Raw genomic sequence first — 22,109 nt, 5'->3', positions numbered from 1 at the left:
TATTGTTTGAATGATATTAAAAAAAAAGCAATAAATAAATAAAATCTGCAGAGTCAATAAAAGGTATATAAATATACGTATAAATAATTATTATAGTATTAAAAAAATTCAATATCGTAACAAAAATTATTATAAACATGTAATATATGTAAAACTTATCTAAATATAACACCATCTTAAGCTTAACCCAGACATCCCCACAAAGGCATATTTCTTTTCATTACCATGATTTTCCACTTTTGTACCGTCTCTTACAGCGTATTATGGTTTTTTGGTTCCTTGTAATGATTAATACGAAGTAACATGTTATTTCATGATGGATGTCAACGAATCTCTCCGTGTTTCTTCAACCATTTAACTCTATAATCTATAAAAAAAAAAAAATCAAGGTTATGCACAGTAAACCTTTGTTGTTCCAGTGAAATTTTTGCCGAAGAAACGAATGTCAGGATGGATTAAAAAATAACTATTTGCATGCTTGAATTTATGTTACACACGATTCCAAACACACTATATAATTACTATCCAAATCAACTTTGAGAGAGGTAGAAGTATTAAAAATTTCAATTTCATTCCGCTTTCTAGAATTCAAGACATAAAGCACTTGTTGAAAGAGAAAAGATAGTAGTAATAAGCTCCACTTTCAATTAAATGATGTCTATAATTCGTGCAAGGTGGAACATGTTTAAGATAACACTATTGATGTATCTGATAATATTTTATTGTGCTTCTCAATTATGTCGGCAATATTAATAATTTTTGTTAACTTTTTTTTTACATGCACACAATAATAATCAATAAACCTTTAAAGAACATGCATCATATACAATATGGGTGGTCTATTAAACTGTACACTTCATTTTTTGTTATACTACAATTTATATCTAAATACCTTAATCAATATTTAAACTGCGCTTCATTTTTTGTTCTACTGCAAGTTAAATCTGTTTTGAACGTAGAACTATTTGCATATTTAAACATGTGACCACTGGCCACTAATGAAGCTGAATTTTAAGTTGATTGAAATAAAAACGAATCACATAAATGAGAAAAAAAAGTGTGAAGAAATAAATAAAATTTGTCCAAACATTTTTTGGGGCGGGTTACTTATTCCTGGATGAGTCCAAAACAGTACTGCGCAGCATGATGCTGGGATCAGACACAAAAAGGAATCATTGAATGGAGCACATGCATCTCCAAGATTACAAATCCTTGCAGATGGCCCACTGCCCAAGTCACCCCTATTCCCCCTTTTCAGTTCCAGGAAGGGAAGAAAAACTCGTCATGGGCACAAATGATGAAGCACGAACACATTTTAATTAATAGATAAGATTTCAATTCTGGGGTCAACTGTGCATGCTATTGGTTGCATTTTATACTTCCATCTAGTTGCATTGCTCCATACGGTGATGTCCACATTTGGTTTCTGCCCCGAAATGATTGGATGATTCAAACATTCCAAGGTTAGGATTTAATTAATTAAATAATTCCAGGTGACGAAACAATATTAGTATATGACGATAAAGTAGATCATATATATGACTCAATTGGAGTAAAAAACCAAAAAATGGACCAAGTTAAAATTACAGTAAGTTCATAATTAAATCTGACACATAATAATTATTCTCTCAAGTACTACTAGCTAGTAATAATTATTTGATCTGCATGCTGAAGGTGCCTGCATATATGATGTATGTGTGTTGGGAGGAGGGGCCGAAGGTTCACAAGTCTAAGACAAGATTAGATTGGCAAGAGGATTACACTTTACAGTTGGAAGTGGGTTCATGTTCATGGTCGTTGTTCCACTTGGAGTCAAACCCAAACCGCAATTCATGTGATTTGTACCGTGTGACTTAAGAAACATAGGCCCCTTGTCTGTCTTTGTTTTCAACTTTCAGATTAATAATTTTAAGATCAAAGATTAGTGTTTTGAGCAGAGAAAGAAAAGTAGAACGTTTGCGTCCTAGTTCCGTTTGTCGGGGGATGGGTAAATACATAAATTTGGACGGGTCTTGAGTCTGCCAATTCTTCGTTGGATCCACACCACCTCCGACAATACGGACCTTCGGTGCTACCAAACCCCACCGGTGAGAATCTAGCTTTTTTTTGTTGTTTCTCCTTGTGTTGTGCTACCCCTTTAAAATAATACAACTTTGATGATTTTTAAAATTAAATATTATCATTAAATATTAATATAATTGTCACAGAATATTATTTTCATGAAACAACACAGGAATAGCACGAGAATGGACAGTAAAAAAAGCCAAATTCCATAGATGAACTGTTTGATTTATTGACAAGTGCGTTTCAAGACCATTGATTGAACAAAAAATAAGTATGTCAGAGATAACTTTCAACTCAAGGGTTGTTTGAAATCAATGACAAAACAAATACACTAGTGAATTAAGCTACTTGCCTACTTCTATTAGTGAAAGAGAAAGTTTGGATTTTTTTTAAATATGATATAAAAAAGCTAATTATTAAATTGCTCCATATATTTATTTTCAGTTATGTTTTGACTTTATGCGTAAAAATGATAAGATTTAGTAGCAAATTTAACACATTTTGGTCTCTTTCCTCGGTTATTTTCTAACTCTGTTAACTTGGAACATTGTAATATTGCTTCAAGATTTTTTCTAATGGTGTAAAATAGCTAAAAATGTTTTCGAAAGTTTCTATGGAAGGAATTAAGTTAGTGGACAATTTGTTGAGTGACAATTGTTGTGCAATAGTTTATAGTTTATTAGATTCCTAGTTCATAATCATAGGGAGCCCAAGAGAGATGTGTAGTTAACTGGTTACTCTTTTTGCCGAATACTTTTTTTCTCTCTTTTTCTGATGGTCCAAACAACAGTGAGAAGCCCGCCTATGTCAGGATATCAAATATTAACAGTTTAACTTAAAAGAGAAAAATGATTATAACCTTAGTGTACGTTTGGATGGTAATTTTAGTCTCAAATATATGTTTAAAGAGAAATAAAATATGATGTTAAACTTATTTTCTTCTCAAAGATACTATTGGATTCTTTTACCGAAAATTCAAAGACATCCTTTACGATCATAATTCATAATATAAGATAAATGAATTAGTATTTATAGTATATGAAAGGGTCGAATAAGGGTATTGAATTTGAAGAGGTGAGTTGTGCTGGTCTTGATGGAACTCCGTGGCCAGAGGACACAAACAAAGGGAATAAAGAGAACACAATAAGCACCACAAGGCGTCGCCCTTGTCGGACTACTCGAGCCTCCGACAAGACCGCGGATTCTGGAAGAGGTGTCGGTGTGGTTGGGTGGCTGCCGGAGCAGATGGAGACGCTGATGAGGGCTGCTGAGATGTGGCGGGAAAGAGCCATGAAGGGTGACCCTGATGCGCCTCATTCAAGGGTTCTTAGAGTTCTTCTTGGTCAAGAATTTTGAGAATCATCCAATCAAATTCAAATCAATGTACCATTGTCATTTTAATCAACAATGATGACCGCGTCAAGACAAATTTACTGTATACATCTTCAGAAACTAAACAAATGTTTAATAACTCACAATTTGCACTGACATGATCTGAAAATTCTGATAATCTGGAGAGAATTAATTTAAATATCATGTAAAATCCAAAACGTTTTGTTATTTTTAATAAATTTTAATTAATAAAAAATTATGTGTCAAAAGAGTATTTTTTTTTTTAACGTTTCTCATTAATTATTTTTTACCAATGTCTTGATGCAACTTTTTTACTGAACCCATACTTTTTTTTTTTAGAACTTGGATGTTGCTGATTAACTACACTTACTTAGTTGCTCATAGATGTATGAGCTCTAGATATTTATTTTTTATATCCACCGATAAAAAATTAGCTCCCACAACAAGTAATATTAGCATAAATTTATGTTTCTCTCCACATGTTTTACCTTCAATATTTAGGGGAAGAAATTAAGTATAAGAAAATAAAAGGGAGTTTTTTTTCTGAAAATTATCAGAAGTCAATACTTTTTCTTCAAATTTTAAAGAAACCTGAAGAGGAGAAAATTTGAGTAGAACTATTTTCCTATTTCTATTCATTCGAATAATATATTCTATTTTTTCTCTATTTTTATTCTTCTTACTTTTTCCTCTTCCATTCACATAACCAGGATTTCCCTTTCAATTTAGGATTTAAATAAATGGACTTTGTATTTTTCATAATTTTAATTGTAAAATTCATTTCAGAAGTTACTTTGTATTACGGTTTTCATTACAAATAGATGTTTTTAAGATTGAGTTTCTGATAATGATTGAAATATTTTAAACTGTGGACTAAAGAATAATAAAGGGAATACTAAAAAACAAATAAGCACGCTTTTTTTTTAGAATAATATTATTTTTACAATGTATCCCCTCAGTATTTTACAGCAATACTCAGATGAGTTTTGGAAAAGAAGAGATATAAGAGAAAAGTAAATCGTAAAAGTCCGTCTACATGTTTACCATTTTGATTGTTTTCTTTATTCAACTTGGTTCGGCACCTAGCTACATCTTAAAGCCCTTCTAATTTCTAATGCCACAACTGGGAATTCAAAGTCCACATACTTTGGGCCCTGGGCTTATAGATCCAGTAGTAAAGCCTTCGCTCTTGATGATTTAAATTTTATTTTCATTTTGAGAAAAGCTACATACACAATTTCTTACTTAGTTCCAAGCTCAAATTAGAAGAAAATAATAAAAATAATTATTTTTATTAATTAATATGCATTTATTTTATAGTAGAAATTGAAAAGAGTAAATAAGAAATTTCATAATATTTTATTAAAATGGTGAAAATTTATTAATTTTTTTTATTTTTACATAAAAACGTTAAAAGAAGGAAAACATGTAATGTTTTTTCTTTAAAAAAAAAAAATCTCTTCGCCTTTGCTAAGCAATGTATTTAATTTTCTAGGATCCACCACCACCTCAAACTATATAGTCAATGACATTTATGAGTTTCCCACACACAGCTAACTTTGCATTCGCTCATGTATTCCATTGTCCCAAAAAACAAACAACAAGAACTCTCGTATGTCATTCTAATTTCGATTCTACAGTCATTCACGTGACTAGGAAAGCGATATATATATATATATATATATATATATCCTACGAGTCGCGATAGAATCTGCCGCTTCAAATTTGTGCGTGAACTGATGTATCGCATTTGTACCCGTTAACTTATGTTAATGACCGTAAAAAGGTCATGAAGTAACAGCAAAATATGAATAAAAGAGGATTATGCTTCAATTTTAGCCACTTAAAATTTAAACTGTGTTACATTTACAAAAAAAAGTGAATTTTGTAGATAATTAATGTTTGACCAAATAAGTGATGAATCATATAGTTTTACTGATTGCCACGCATCCTACTGTCTGGTGTTTGTAAGATATACACGAGCCAAATCTGTGAAATTGTGTTTTTATATATGCTTTGGTTGCAAAATTTGATGATGAGACGATGGCGTAGAAGATACAACACCGACAACTAGTGCGGTCACCAATACATTATACACATGCACATCTCTCTCCCTCTTGTGTTTATTTAACCAAATGAAAGCCACTTTTTATCTTACATTTTGCTCTTTAGCTCCACCTTGCAACATCAAAAACTTGTCAACTAAAAATTATGGCTAGTTCATTGCCTTTGCTGTCTTCCTTGTTCATTTTCTTCCTTGCATCTACTGTTTTTGCTATCAATAATATCACTCATGCCACTTCAGTTGAAAAAGACTTAGTTCCATGCACAATGTGCGCTGAGTGTGAGAACCCATGCCAACCCCTGCTGCCACCTCCTCCTCCACCTCTACCGTCACCGCCTCCACCGCCACCATCGGTCATTAATATTGAATGCCCTCCACCACCAAAGACACCATGTCCAGATAATTGTGAAGAAGTGCCACAAGGACAAGGACCAGTGCCCCGGCCACCGTACCCACCGGTATTGTACTTTCCACCGGGAACTCCGTATCCAAACTATGTGCCATATAATATGAACACTAGCGGTGGAATGATGAGGCCTTACTCGATCTATTTCACAAAGTCCTTCTCCTTGATTATTTATGTGGCATGTCTTTGCCTTACTTATTACTTGTTCATTTAGTTAATTCTTAATTTGAGTAATTCTTTGTCCCTATTATTAGTGTTCACTGGATTAACTCTAGTAGAGTCTCAGATTTGCATTACAAAAATGAATTCTAATAGTCGAAAAAGAAATGTACTCATCATATGGTAGGAGCGAAAGCAGCGACGCCATTTGAGCAGAAGCACGGTAATATGTAATGTGTCCTTTCTGCTATCCATATTTTAGTGTTAACGCCTGTTTTTGCTGTGTCATTGATTAGTCTTCAATGTTGAAATAATTGTGGCTTATTAGTGAATTTTTGTGCCTACATATTTGTGACTCTTCTTTATCAAAAGTTCAATGCTTATAATTGAAAAGGTGAAGTCATTAATTTATCCAAATAATTTTAAAAGGCGTGAAGTAAAAATTAAATAAAAATTGCATGGTTAAAATTAAGTAGGAATTGTTGTTAGAGCAATTATTTGAAACAGTTTTATCTAATTTGATTTTTTTAAATATAAATAATTCTCTAAATAAATAAAGACTTGTATATAGTAGTAATATTTAATAAAATATTTTTATTTTACAGAAAATGTAATAAAATCTTTTTATACTGATAACTTTTTAAACTTAATACTCTTAAATTTTTGTATTATTATATTGGTTGTGAATGACGTTACTCCAACAATAACTCTTGATAAATATTCTCTTTAATAACTCATTGTAAATATTAAATTTTAACAATCAAACTGATTTTGATATTATTTCGATAATCATGTATCCCAAACTTTAGATAAATTAAACATTTATAATTAAGTAATCTTATAATTGACATTTATTTATATTTTAAAAAATATTATACGTCAAATTTATTTTATTTGATGAGATAAGAAATAATTTAAAAGTTTTATAATTTTATATATTTTACAAAATTGTAGAAATTTGATGCATTCAATTAAAACTTTTAATTGTTTGAACGAAATTAAAACATTTAATTTAATTATTAGATTGTTGAAATTTAGCATGTATAAAAAGTTTCTGAATAAAATATATAATCCTACCAGATATTGCTCATAGAATAACTTAATCGTCACTCAATATTATTTAATATATTATATAATACTAAAAATATATAAACTTCCATCACATTAATGAACTATGAATCCTATGTAAAGTGTAATTTAATAACTTAATTGATGATATTGATAACTCCACAAGTGTCATCATCCTAACTATAAAAAAAAAACATTAAAATATATATAAATAAAATAATACCCTAATATTCCAAGCATATACTATATAACTTTAAGTCATTCTTGGGTTTCTCCTTTTTTTTAAAAAAATAGTCATTTGGGTTTCAATACATTTTTGGGACTCCCTAACAGATTGGTTCCATCACCAAGCCATGCATATTAATTATGGCAACTAGCGTATCCTCAGTTGAGCCATCGTTTATATATGTATGAAGCAATTGAGCATATGCTTGACGAGGATTACCATATGTTGAGTGACTTGAGTCTAAGGGAAAAAAATCAATTATTTTCATTGCGTAATATCACTCCTTTCAGGAGTTATAATTGTTTGTAAATGGTTTGACATCTGTACTTGGAGAAACCCAGTGACAAACTTGCCTATTTTCATCCTGTTCTTGATACTAGTTTGCTACTTTGAAAATGATATTACCCACCAATTTTCTTGTTTGTAATTGAGATTTGGAATTACTCACTAGCTAGTTCAAATCAAGCCATCAACCCCACATAGATGTTAGGCTTAATTTCACAAATTGAAACTACAAAGAGTGGTTGAAGATTTGGTTACTTAATAGAAAAAGCTCAAGCTGGAGATACTCCAAGGCTGCATTTACATTTTCGAGATGCTTTGAAATCTTGAAGGTCTTCTTATAAGACGAAGGATGCTGCAGGTGAAACTTTGAGTATGCTAACAAACGAAGTGAAGTGGGACACACCAAGTTGCTTCTAAATCAAATGAATACATCAAATATTTGAAGTACAAGAAGATTATTGGTCTTTTACAAAATATAATAGTCTTTTTTTTGTTTGTTATCATTAAAACTAAAGGTTAGATCTTCTTTTACAGCTAACAAAGTTTATTTACACTTTCCTGTGCAATTTTTTCATGGAGAAATGCTTTATTTACTTGTAAAAGCTAGGCTTGACTGGAGGCATATTCTACAAATTTTGTCATAATACTCATCTTGGCCTTTAGTACTGAGAAGGTACCCAATAACATTAGTATTGCAAATTAATACACCGAAACTTTATCCTATATACTAATTTGCATATTAATGTTTCCTTGCCTTCGTGTTAATAGGTGAACTCCCAATTCTAGCTTTATTCTAGTAGCTAATTTCAACCTCCATTGCTTGCACCTAGTAATCATGTCAAAACAACTTGAACATAGGTCACGTGAAATATTTGTGTTTAGGTATGAGTTTTGAACAGGAAACAAAAAGGATGAACAATATAATACATGATAGATGATAGGAGATAGTAGGTGGATAATGTTATGGTAATCTTAGAGGCATGTGACAGGTCGTTTGACTCTGTGCGTTTCCTAGGTCAAGAAAAGAGATTGAGAATGCTCATTCTAGTTATGAGGCATCATTAGGCGTGGGAAGTGAGAGGAAGTCTAAGTCCACAGATGGAATGTGAAGGTCTCGTAGTAGGAAACCATTGGTGTCAATTGAGACTAAGGAAATTACATGAGAGACAACAAAATTTTAAAATAAGACTTAGTCTCATTGAAAATGGGTTTTTACTTCTTTTTTTTCTCCAACTTTTCCATTTGTTGTGGGATTTCCTCACGTGATGTTTGGTGGATGATGCTCTCTATCTTGTAGAGTTTTGTCACAAAGAACTTTGGATCATTATCTATTTGTATGCATTTTATTTTAGTGTTAATTTGAGTTTCTTCAATTAATGAAAACGGAGAATGAATATTTGATGTTATTTGAAACTCGTCAACTATCATAAAAAAAATTATTTATGCTCATGAACAAATGTTTTTTTTATGGGTAAAGATGCTCATGAAGAAATGTAACACATAAGGAGCCCATGTGTCCATGAGCAAGGAATAAGTCAAGAATCTAAGTCAATTTAGAATTATACAATTAGTAGGGGCGCCTCTTCTGTTTAGTTGAAGAAATTCGCAATAGCTAGTTTTGTTTTAGAGGAAACGTGAGGAAAATTTAGGAATATTGAGGGTTTAGGGAGTATGGAGTACATAAAGCCCGCCTATGACTAACTCAATCATCTTCGAAGTATTGATATCTTGAATCAAGCATGAAGCAACAAGATAAGTTTATTACATTGAAATGAGTTGGCAAGTTTTCTCACAAATATAATGCTAAAACAAAAATCTGGCCAAAAAATTGCATCATTCACAAAAAATATATATTTGGAAGTATATAAGGGCCTAGCAAGCATCAAGCACATAAAGTTCGTCTCTAGTCCTAATTGACCAAATCATCTTCAAATAATTGTTGCCCTATCAATATTTTTGGTAAGTGAGTTTACATTAAAGTGATTTGGTAAGTTTTGTGAATTGTGGTAGATATAAAGTCAAAGAAAGTGAAGAAGAAAACGAACATCGTTAAAGTAAAAAAAAAAAAAAAAAAACGAAATGGGGAAAAAGTTGTATAACTATGCCTCTATTATTGAGTTGAAGGAATTGAATGACTAAGAAAATTAAATCATTCTATAAGTATATATACAAAAGGATTTTAGCTTCATCTAACTAACTAACCGAAATGAGTAGCTTCATCTAACTAACTAACCGAAATGAGTATCGGTTTAGCGAAACTTATATATTAGACTAACTGTAACACTAAAACTTTAATAGTTTAATTTTTATTGAACAAAATCCACATCGGCAAGAATAAACCTGATGAATAACTCATAGTATATAAGATTATTATTTTTTATTTCTTTTTTGCAGAGTAGTATGTTGCTATTAAGTTGTATGACTATGCATACACGAGAGTCTCGGACAATGTCAACTCAATTAATAACCGCCAGTGCTGGAAGTATGTCTAATAAATATAGTAACTCAAGCGAAGACACGGTAATTGGAAAATTACCGTTGGTAAGTAAGAAATAGGAAATAATAACAATTGGAAATTATTGCTTACTATTTTAGGAGTACTAAATTACTGTATTTCCCCACATATATAACAATTTTATATTAATTCGTAAAATTAGTATGATTTCTATAACTAATTTTGGATTTTTTTCTACATCACATATTTTTTTACTAGATATAATTTTCTTCAAGTCAAATATGATTATTATAAATAATAAATAATAAAACTTTAACTTATAAATATTTAATACAATTGTATTCTTATTACTCAAAACTTAAAACCTCTTATTAAATTGAAATAAACTCACTTTAATGTATTCATGTGTTAGCGGTATAGTTATTGAATTCAATGAGAAACAAAAATAAATGTGCTCCTTAAGAAATATAGGAATTTACTATTTAGGGAGAGAGTCATTTATTTGAAATTACTAATCTGGTTCGCAGATAGTTACCCCATTTGAAACGCAACTTCGCTAATATTAATTGACCTCTTTCACGTACATGCCGACCGCATTTATACGGTTATACCTACATGCTGCGCAGGACATTAATTCGTTGAAAGTTGGGTTTTTGGTTTTCTTCTTAAGGTCTATTCAAGTAAAAATTGTGTCAATAAAAACATGTATTCAAAAAAATAATTTTCCAATTCAAAACGGATGGGTTTTTAAAAAATTATTAAAACATATTTTAAACATATATTTAATTTTTTTATCCGAATGCAAATCGACTAAGCAAGCTTATAATAATAAAGGCCAAGAATGCACCGTAACACAAGATAAGGGAGGCGATTCTCATCTTCTCAACTACCAACTAGCAGAAAGACGCAGGAGACAACAACTCTTGCTCGCGGACTTCATTCATCAAGACAACTTGTATTGCACTTCAAAAGTCAACTTTAAGAAGCTACCCCACCTCTTGTTCTCCATTCCAGAGTCTATTTTCTGTTTTTCTCTCACTATTTCTCTTTTTACCTAACATAAAATAAAAATATTAACTCAATGAAAATATTATTTAATCATTTTTAAAATAATTTAAAACATTTAATAAATATTTTAAATGTTTATGTGACCTTAACTTATTATTAAAATAATTTATCATTAAAGTAACAAATTTATTATAAATGATAATTTATTATTAGATAATACAAAATATTTCCTCAATAATGAAAAAATGACAGTACAATTTTTTTTCATTATTAATGCATATATTACTTACAGAACCAAGTATACATTAACTTCAAGTATAACTAGTCTTGAACTGTTATTCTTTTCCTACGTGCTGATTCCTTCCCACTTACATTATTTAGATGCGACTCGCCTATTTCATATTGGGTAATGAGGAGTACTGACAAAAATAAAAGGTGGAGAAATATAATAATAATAATATTATTATTGTTATTATTATTATTAAATGTTACGTGACGTAAACATTTGACTAAATAGCTTTTCCCACGAAACTAATGCTACCATGAATGCATGGATAGTTGTGAGCAGGATCATGGATTTAATTATGATCCTAGTGCCGAAAAAAGAAATATATTAGTCCAACAGGATACTGGTGAGACTTAAGCCTACTCTGTTTAATTTGTTATGGAAAGTGGAAACTGGAAAGTGACGTTCGTGAGAAAAATTAATGTGCCAAGTAATACGGATATAGTCGAATATTTAATTAATTTGATTTTTTTTTTCTTTCAAATAGTACTATACGTGTTTTAAAGTGAAAAATGATCGTATATGTAGTGATATATTTATCTTTATATTTCTATGAATTATTTTTTCTCAGCAAAATTTTAGAGAAGAAAATGATATTCCAGTATAAGACACAGAAAATTTCGAACTCAAAAGACATTTTCAGTTTCAAACACTACCTACATTTGTTGTTTCACTCCAAGAAGAGGAGTCTAACTCAAACTTGCAAACTGTCTTCTTTTTTTTTTAAATTAAAACTTAAACATATGTTTTTAAAATGTTAATTAAGAATATGAATAGGTGGTAGTTAAAGACAATCTAATAATTTCTATTTAGGTACATAAAATTTTGAACGTTGGCATTGTTCATTATTCCATTCTACATTTTTTTATCTTTTTCTATTTATTTTTTTCAATTACAATGTAGTACTATTTCTCACATATATGATTTTCCTTTCCTCTTTTATTTATTTTTCTTTAAAGATAATTACACTATTATAGTGTCTAGCAAATATATATAAAGAGCATCAACGTGTACCAAACTTCATTATCTCCCCTCCTCACATTCTTACCCACCCTACTACCTCATCTTCTTCCGATCCCTATACTTTTTTTGTGTGTGTTTGAGCAAGAGAGAGCGCAATGGAAGGTATCTCAATGGGTTTGAAGAAGTACTGGAGAAGAAGCATTAGGGGATACCAAAGATTACACGTGTCGGATCGGCGAAAGAAGGAAACGGTTCAACTTGGAGGGTGCCAAAGAAGGTGGAGATGGCGCATAAAGATGGCTCCTAAGATGAGAATTCACAAAATCTCTTCCCCAAAGAAGTTAGTGCTGTGGGTCAGAGACGCCTACGTGAGGATGATGCTGGGTATTGCTAACTCCATGGGTGCCTTCGCCGTCGGCTACGGCGGAGACGCCGCGTCCACCGCCAAGGGTGGCTTCGAGAGGGCCCCACCGCCAAAGGAGTACGACCAGAGGATGATCATGCATATGTACAAGTCCTTGATTATGGCACAGGGACAGTTGCTGCCAAGAGATCCAACACCCAAACATGCCACAACAACAATGGTTACCACCTTCTGAGAATTTTTTTATCTTTTATTTTTAATCATAAAAATGTCACTTTATTTTCATTACAGTATAATTTAAGCATTTGTATAGAAATAGTAAAAGAAAAACTGTTTTTACTATTTTTTTATACAAATAATAAAGAACCCCTCTCTCTGAGAGATATCCATGATTTCTAAAACAATACAAATAATAAAGAAAAAAAGGAAAATGAAGTTATATTTTTATAATTGAGATAAAAAATTATTAAGTAAAAATAAATAGAAAATTCTGTTAAGCTAAGTTTGGCTTAACTTCTCTCCTTCTCCCCCACGCTTCATATTCCAATCTTTCCATCTTTTCCGTTTTGTTTTTTCTAATTTTACTTGGGCTTTTGCTTTTAATTTTTTTAATAAAGTTGCATTGCATCAACTACGTACCTGGATTCTTCCCTTCCCAGTTAGACCTGGATTGTAATTAATGACGTCGTTGCATCATGACGTTACCATATGTGTAGCTTGGTTGTTATGATTGTACGAATATGTGCAGCAGAATGCATATTACAATTCACAATACGATTGAATCATTCCAAATTCCAACCATTGTTCAGCATGTGTAGTCCAGTCCAATTCACATAGTATGCGTCAGTGTGAGAAAAAAAGAAGGTCATTTAAGTCATAATCCAATTAAAATAGAGAAGGAGAATGTACTTAGAAAAAAAAAAGTAGATATATCATTTGTCAGGAATATTTGGACCGGATCGGGTTGGGCCTCCTACTTCAAATTATGATATCATTTGTCAGGAATATTTAGACTTCGTAACAACTGGTCAAGTTATGATATTGAGCTAAATATATAAAAATATAAAATAAATAAATTAGAAAAAATATAAAAATTATATAAATGAAACATATTTTGTCCCAAAGGTTAGATGTTGAAAATAAATAAACAAAATTAAAGATTAAGAATGATTAAATACGAATTTAATTGAATTACTAATAGTGTATAAAAAATCTGGTTATTGCCATGTATAGAATGATTGTATTCTTGTAAGTTGTAATAGTCATTTTAAAAACCATGTTTATTTTTTTTAATGGGTTAAATCTCATTAAATATTAAGTATTTTTCATGTTTTAATATGGTTGGGTTGGATGAAAAACTTTTAACACACCCCTCTACCTAGAGGGTAACAAACATGAGCTATGATACCATGTCGAGAGTCTGGGTTTTAACTCAACCCTATCAAACCGACTTGTAAGATGAGGATTGTTCTCCATTTATATAATTTATCTCGACACTATCTTTATTTGATGTGAGACTTCAACATCTAGGTGTGACCACACGCTAATTTTCAAACAGAAATCAATTCATCATTTCAATTCAACTCATTTAATGAAAAATTTGTCAAATAGTTTAGAAAAATTAATTTATCCATATTTTAATGAAAAATTGGGTGAAATTGACAGTTTTAAAAGATGAAGGGTATTTTTATCATCTGTCCATAGTTTGATTGACAAAATGATTAATTACTCAATTATAACGAGTTGATGATATTCATGTTCCATAAATTAATATTATAATAACAAGGAGTTGGCAATATCTTTGTATGGGTGAGAGTTAAATAAAGGGGCCATGATGATATTGAAGATGCATGATAGTATTATATAAAACTCCACATGTGATAAAGGGGTGCATTTGTATATTGTCAAATGCCTTTTTTTTTTTAATCTGATTTATAATCTACAAATTACAATAAATTTTGCATTTAGTTTGGAGTACAACTCACCTATCTACCGTAAAATTTTATCTAGCTTCTGAAAGGAGAATGAAACATTGACTCACAATTCATGATTGTTACTTATACGATACAAAAGTAAAGATAAAAGACCTGGCTAAAAGAGACTTTAACTTCCAAACTCACAATTTGATTCTTAGCTTTTACCTCTTGTTCTCGAAATGTGGGTATCTCTTTTCTACATCCTTGCAAAGCCCTCAAACCGATAATCCACGTATTGACTAAAAGCATCTCTAAATGAAAAAAATTATTTTGAGTTTTTAGATCACTTTTTTTTTTACAAATTACATAATGTCACGTAGGATGTAAAAAAATGTCATTTTTTTCTATTGATAGAATCCAATTTTTTATTTTTGAATTTTACTTACATAAAAAGAATTACTTTTTGAAAAAAGAAAAGTTATTAGGAAAATTTTTTCTTGAAATACAACTTCCAGCAAAAAAAAAAACTCTTAAATATAACTATATTTGATCGACAGAAATCATTAAACTCAAGAATTCAGCTTAAGACCCATTAAAGATACTCTAAACACTCTTTGCCACAAACTTAGAATAAGAAAGACGGTAGAGTTTAGGATGCTTGGTAGCCCTGTAGATTTAGCAGCATAGTAACTTAGTAAGGTTGATGGATTTGATTCTTCGAGTTGTAATAAAATTTAGAATATTAAGAAGAAAAAAAATTATTTTAAGGATTACTCTGTAACTAGGTGTATTTGAAATCCCGTTAGAAATTCTGATGCGTGTTTTTCAAAGTAATTTCTCATTTTCCTAGGCAGTGAATGCGAGAGCAACAAAATGTTATTTGTCTATTTAACATACATCAACGTTTTAACAAACATGGCTTAATGATTTTAGGGATAGTTTCGTTGTGTGAAAGAGAAAAAAATGAGAGAAATAGTTGAATTAAAATAAAGAAAAATAGACATGAGATACAAATAAATTTGGAATTTTTTAATAATTTATTTGACATTTGAACACAATTAAATTATCCTTTAAAAATCATAGGTCTTACTTTTTTGAAAGTTAAGTATAACTATTTATATAAACAAGCTAATTATTAAATGTGTTAGAACCAGAGGAAAAATATAACTAAAAAATAGAGATATATGAAATTGTATTATTGAGAAGTTATATCAATTACAATTGAGCCTATTTATAGGCAATAGTAATTATGCCTATTTAAAAAGTTAACCAGTAAACCTCTTGGTTATAGACTAGAGGTAGTATTGAATTACCCTTTTAACACCCTCCTATAATTTAAAAGCTCTAAACTTATACAATACTGAACACCGCTAAAAAACACCCTCCATGTGTTCAGCTCATTAAATTGCACATCCCTACTGAAAACTATTTGATTCATTCTTGGATTTAAGAGTTTATATGACCCTGTGGAATTGTAGCCAACAAAGATCATGTGTTCACTCTTGTCATCTAATTTCTTCCTTGTTTGATCAGGAATATGTCTGTAACATGTTGAGCCAAAAACTCTCATATGCTTCACAGATGGTGTTTTCCCTAACCATACAGCTTCTGGTACTTGATTTTTAAGTTGTTGTATGGGGCACCTATTCAGTACATATGTTGTTGTGATAACTGCTTCTCCCCATAGGGCTTTAGGTAGGTTCTTTCCTCTCAAAATGCTCCTCACCATGTTCATGATGGTTTTGTTTCTTCTTATAGGATGCCTTTGTCTGTGCAAAAGGCTTCAATTTCTCTAGAGTTGAACTCTCTTCCTCCATTTGTTCTAAGGATCTTTAACTTCTTCCCTGATTTTTTTTTCAATCATGGTTGTCAATTTCTTCAGGTTCTTAAATACTTCACTCTTAACCTTGAGTAAGTATGTCCATATTTTCCTGCTAAATTCATCCACAAAAGACACAAAACCTAATCCCACCTAGAGAGGGAACCTCAAATGGTCCACAAACATCGGAGTACACTACATGTAGTAAATCATTGGCTCTAATGGGTGTGTAATTGCTAAAGGATGCTCTTGTTTGTTTGCTAATCATGCAATGGTCACAAACAAATTTGGGGATTCTAAATTGTGGCAAACCAGTCACCATATCTTTTGCATGTAGAAGGTTTAAATCTTTGAAATTGAGATTTCCATACCTCGTGTTCCAAAGCCAAGACTCATCTGATTTGGTTTCTGCATTTAGGCACTGAGAATCAAATGCTCCTAGCTTCACTTGGAAGGTCCTATTCTCTAAGATTTTGGCCTTCAATATTTTCTTCTAGATTCTGTCAAAGATCTCCATTGTGCCATCATGGAGGTTTATGCTGAATCCTTTCTGCAGTAACTGACCAATGCTTAACAGATTGTTCTTCATTGTGGGAACATACAAAACCTCTGTTATCAAGGCCTAGCCTCCATCTTTCCATTGGATAAGCACATCATCAGTTCCTTTTGCTTCAATGACTCTATTGTCTGTGAATTTGACCTTGCTTCTCTTCTTCATATCAAAATTCACCAACCACTCTTTATGTCCAGTCATATGATTGGAGCATCCTGAGTCAAGATACCAAGAATCATCGTTTCCAGCCTCAGTATTTGTCGTCATCATCAATAACAAGGTGTTGTCTTCTACATCAACATCTTCACCTTTTGCCAAGTTTGCTTCTGGATCTTGTCTCCCCTTGGACTGATTTTGAGTTAGTGCTTGTCATTTTGCAGAGAAATGCCCAATTTTGCCACAATTGAAGCATTTAAGCCTCTTTCTATCAAATCTTTTTTTTCCTCCTCTATACTGCCTGTACCTTCCTCTACCATTGGACGATTCAGATTGTTTTGAGTCATGTTTTTCAGGTTCTTGCTGTTGAGGAGCCTTTCCAGCATTTGATCTTGGATCTCTACCCCTACCTCGTGTTTTGTTGTAGCTTCTACCACTGCTTCCTCCTCTTCTGTGAGTTTGTGCTTGCAATGCCTGATCTGTGTGCCTCTTAGTGGTTCTTTCATTGAGTCGTTGCTCATGGGCTTCAAGGGATCCTTGAAGTTCTTCAATTTTCAGAGACTCTATATTTTCGGATTCCTCAATCGCTACAACGATATGATCGAATCTTAGGGTTAGAGTTCGCGATATTTTTTCAACAATCGTGGATTCTGTGATCGTTTCGCCACACAATTTCATCAAATTCATCAACTTGATAATCTGCTTGAAGAAATCTGCAATCTTTTCTGTATCCTCCATTTGCATTAGCTTGTACTGATGCCTCATGGTTTGCAACCTTACTTTCTTCAATTGATTTGCATCGGCATTTCCCTTTTCCAAAATGTCCCATGCTTCTTTGGAAGTTGGAACTCATGCCGTCTTCTCAAATTGGGGAATATCCACTGGTGAAGAAGACACATTGCCTTGCAGTCTCTCTTCTTGTTCTCCTTGTGGATAGCTTTCTATGCCTTCGTGGCCTCTTCAGGAAGGCTTGGGTAGCCTTCTTTCATGATGTCCATGACATCTTGATAGCGGAGGATCGCCTTCATCTAGATTTTCCCAATTCTTGCCATCGAGGATGGGGAGGACGGTGGCAAAGCTTTGAGTGTTAAGAGTCATTCTTGCAGCAAAGTCTCCATAGGATTTCTTGCTCTTGATACCAAATGTTAGATCCAGAGGAAAGATAGAGCTAAAAAAACAAGAATATATAAAATTGTATTATTGAGAAGTTATATCAATTATAACATGTATTGAACTTATTTATAGACAACAATAATTATGCTTATTTAAAAAGTTAATTAGTAAACCTCTTGATCACAGATTAGAGGTATTAAATTACCCTTTTAACACAATGTAATAGCTAAAATGTATGTTTAGATTCGTTTTAACATTAAATTTATATTGAAATCTTTATTAAAAATATAAGAATTTAATTTTTTTTAAAATGTGGATTTTCGTATAATCCACTCGAGCGAGGAAAAGACACGGGGTTTGAAAATGGTATGTGCACTTGCAGGGGAAAATATAGTCAATTCCAGAAAAGACAAGGACAGCTGTTATTTGTAAGTAGTAGCTTTTACAAAAAATAAAAATGTTAATATCCGGATTTAAATTTAATTGGGTTACTTACCAATTACAGTAATGAAAGGCGCATTTGAGTGGTGTAAAGTGGAAACCGCAATCGGCAAGCTGGAAAGAAAAGGCAGCCTTTCTGCACCACTCCCTGCCTTATCGCCCCATTTCCGTTCCAACATTTGTCACAGATTAGTAGTATATGCTTTCAACAATGGAAGATTAGAAAGCGCCAGTGTGCGCACGTTAGCACCCAACCCCATGGATTCCTCTCCCCCAATTCGTAAGGGAAGGAAACTATAACGGAGGAGGGGGCAATAAACAATAAGAAAATGTTGCGGATAACGAGATTCTCGGGGTTTTTCTCCGCCGCAATGTTCGTGACTGTTCTTGTTATTCTCTCCCCCTCCTTCCAATCCGAAGCCATTCGATCCTCCCACCGATTTTCCTTCCGGAAAGCCCCTCCTTTCCGCAATGCCGCCGAATGCGCTTCTGTTTCCGGCCAAACCACCACCGTCTGCGACCCTTCCTTGGTCCACGTGGCCATAACCCTCGACGTCGACTACCTCCGCGGCTCAATCGCCGCCGTGCACTCCATCCTCCACAACTCCCTCTGTCCGGAGAACATCTTCTTCCATTTCCTCGTCTCCGACACCAACCTCCAAACCCTAGTTGAGTCCACGTTCCCAAACCTGAAATTCAACATCTATTTCTTCGATCCGAACGTCGTCGCTCACTTGATCTCTTCCTCCGTGCGGCAGGCGCTGGAGCAGCCTCTCAATTACGCGAGAAATTACCTCGTTGACCTTCTGGAGAGTTGCGTGGAGAGGGTGATTTACTTGGACTCCGATCTGGTGGTAGTGGATGACGTGGCGAAACTGTGGAGCGCGAGTCTGGACTCGCGTGCCATCGGCGCGCCGGAGTACTGCCACGCGAACTTCACCAAGTATTTCACGGCGGGGTTCTGGTCTGAGTCGAGGTTGTCGGGGACGTTCGCGCAGCGGAGGGCGTGCTACTTCAACACGGGGGTGATGGTGATGGATCTGGTGAAGTGGAGGAAGGAAGGATACACGAAGAGAATTGAGCGTTGGATGGAGATTCAGAAGAGTGATAGGATCTATGAGCTTGGTTCTCTGCCGCCGTTTTTGCTGGTGTTCGCGGGACACGTGGCACCCATTGAGCACCGGTGGAACCAGCACGGGTTGGGCGGGGATAACGTGAAGGGTAGTTGCCGTGACTTGCACCCTGGTCCGGTTAGTTTGTTGCATTGGTCCGGTAGCGGTAAGCCATGGCTCCGTTTAAGCTCCAAACGGCCTTGCCCTCTGGATTCTCTATGGGCTCCTTTTGACTTGTATACACACCCATCGTCTTAACTAATTCTTGCTGCATGCTACATACATACATTCATTAGTCATTCCTGATTTGAAAATAAATTGTTGAATTTTATTAAGTTAAGTTTGTTTATTATAATAAATACTAATTGTTAGAAGAAAAAATAAATATTTAGAGAACACTAGCTGGTTATATATGTTGAAGCCGTCGTAATTAGATTCAGGTGTCTAGTTTGTAAAAGTTATTGTTAGTACTGTTCTGGCTGATGTTCGAGTGAGTAGTTAGTTGATTTTGATTCTGGGAAAAAAAACTTGTGGGTCTGAATCACATTTACTGCATTCGCGAATCTAACGATAGAGTCTTTTTATTTTATGTGTTGGCAAAAGGAAAGTTTTGAAGCATCCAGTATAGCCGGCAGTGCTGCTAAATGAGGCATGAGAACAATCCAACGACAACGAGCCTCTGGATTGTGTTCGCGGGGAATCTGAGGGACATTTTCAAACTATGCCTTCCTTTTTCATTGTCCTTTGCATCGCTGCCAATTATCTGTGTTCTGTTTTCTCTTCCATCATTTGGATATGTGCTTGCCGCATTTTCTTCCCAACTCGGGGGTGGGGGGTTCTGACATTGTTCGATAGTTCAATTTTTCAAATAAAAAAAATATATAAAAGATTCTGATAGCTAGGAGTGTGTAGCAAATCAAGCTCGATTGTTACTTCTGCTACTATTGGATGAGGGGCCCAGATGTCGTTCATGCTTTTAAACGTTTCCTCAACTGAGATGTTTTGTTGTTTTTTTAAAAAAAAACCTGAGATGTTTTGGGGTCCAATTCTAGATTTCTTAAACAATTTTTTTGTGTGAAAACTGCAAAGCAAGAGTCATCGCTCACAGTACTTGTAATTGGTAATAGTTGAGTGCCTTTTTGTTCCCTCTTTGACCAGATAAAAAGTTTTAAGAATTTTAACATTTAGTAATTCTTTACTACGAAAATTTTCTGGCTGTAAACTGCTAAAAGGATTTTTGATCGAGACATAGTTTTGTCACAAATTATATAGTCTAAAATACTGTTATTACTGTTCTAAATTTATGCATGTGAGCTGTCGTTGGCTTTTAGCCTTGCTAGCTGTTGCTACATAATAATTGGGTAGTAAATTAAAGTGGGGAATAAACTATAAAGTCTCCGTGTTGGGTTGAGTTTAGGATAATGTAATATACTAATAAAAGGTATAGGATATGTCTATGGATGGAGCTGAAGCCATAGGCAAACAATGAAAGATCAGTTTTTCTTTTTCTTTTTTTACGTTGACATCTTTGATAAGAATTAAAAGGTTAAAACAAATAGAAATTTTTGGTTTGATATCTAGGTGTTTTGGACGGTATAGAGTGTGAAGATAAACATAAGAGGGGGACATTAGAGAGGCCGAACACTGGGCAGTTAACCGCACTGACCCGTGGTCAGTTTGGTTGTAATAATTTATTCCCTTGATCATCTACCTGTTTACACTGGAATTTGGTAAACAACCGCTAGTCTAAGTTAATTGCTTGCGAGACCAACTAGTGAATCTCAGGAGCATGCCATTTGTGTGTATTTGCATAAAATGTCAAGTTTTTGATGTTCATCGTTGCAACGAACACTTGGTGATTTTGAGGTTTGCAGAAAGTAAAATTTCTTTGCAAGAATCGAAAAACTGGAAGTAAATTAACAAGGGAAAGGAAAATTGCAGAATTTAAAGGCTCAGCGAGTTCATTCAATCGAATGAACCATTTAAAAGGCAGGAATTATAAAATGAAACGTAAATTGCACTGCATTTGAAATGTAAAGTTTACAGAAACTTAAAATGGTTCACAAACATACATTCTCCTTGTGTACTCGTTTCTCTCTGCGCTGGGTACTTTGAGTGTATAAGGATTTGTATAAACGATTTGTGACCACGAAATCTAACTAAAAACTGCTATATATAGATTTTCGAAAATAAACTGCCCTAACGGTCGAACGCTATCCTAATGCCAAGTGTCCTGCTACGTACACCTTGCATGCACACATAACTGCTCCCTAGAACGGTTATCCACATTACTCGAA

General features: G+C 33.3%; 4 protein-coding genes across 4 annotated transcripts; all 4 read left to right on the top strand.

Annotated features, from left to right (window-relative positions):
* Positions 1–3,102: 3,102 nt before the first annotated feature.
* On the top strand, positions 3,103–3,420 carry LOC114405318. Its single transcript, XM_028367907.1, has one exon. It carries the CDS (start codon positions 3,103–3,105, stop codon positions 3,418–3,420), a length of 318 nt encoding a protein of 105 aa, XP_028223708.1.
* Positions 3,421–5,628: 2,208 nt separating this feature from the next.
* LOC114405316 (uncharacterized proline-rich protein-like) lies at positions 5,629–6,102 on the top strand. The gene has a single exon (XM_028367906.1). It carries the CDS (start codon positions 5,629–5,631, stop codon positions 6,100–6,102), a length of 474 nt encoding a protein of 157 aa, XP_028223707.1.
* A 6,391-nt stretch (positions 6,103–12,493) lies between these two features.
* Positions 12,494–12,937, top strand: LOC114405315. Its single transcript, XM_028367905.1, has one exon. The coding sequence runs from the start codon at positions 12,494–12,496 to the stop codon at positions 12,935–12,937; it is 444 nt and encodes a 147-aa protein (XP_028223706.1).
* A 5,821-nt stretch (positions 12,938–18,758) lies between these two features.
* LOC114407406 (probable galacturonosyltransferase-like 7) lies at positions 18,759–20,293 on the top strand. The gene has a single exon (XM_028370488.1). The coding sequence runs from the start codon at positions 19,030–19,032 to the stop codon at positions 20,068–20,070; it is 1,041 nt and encodes a 346-aa protein (XP_028226289.1). The 5' UTR covers positions 18,759–19,029; the 3' UTR covers positions 20,071–20,293.
* Positions 20,294–22,109: the final 1,816 nt, after the last annotated feature.

Source organism: Glycine soja, chromosome 3 (assembly GCF_004193775.1).
Source record: "Glycine soja cultivar W05 chromosome 3, ASM419377v2, whole genome shotgun sequence".
Classification (NCBI taxonomy): domain Eukaryota; kingdom Viridiplantae; phylum Streptophyta; class Magnoliopsida; order Fabales; family Fabaceae; genus Glycine; species Glycine soja.
This window is presented reverse-complemented; position numbering and strand designations above follow the sequence as displayed.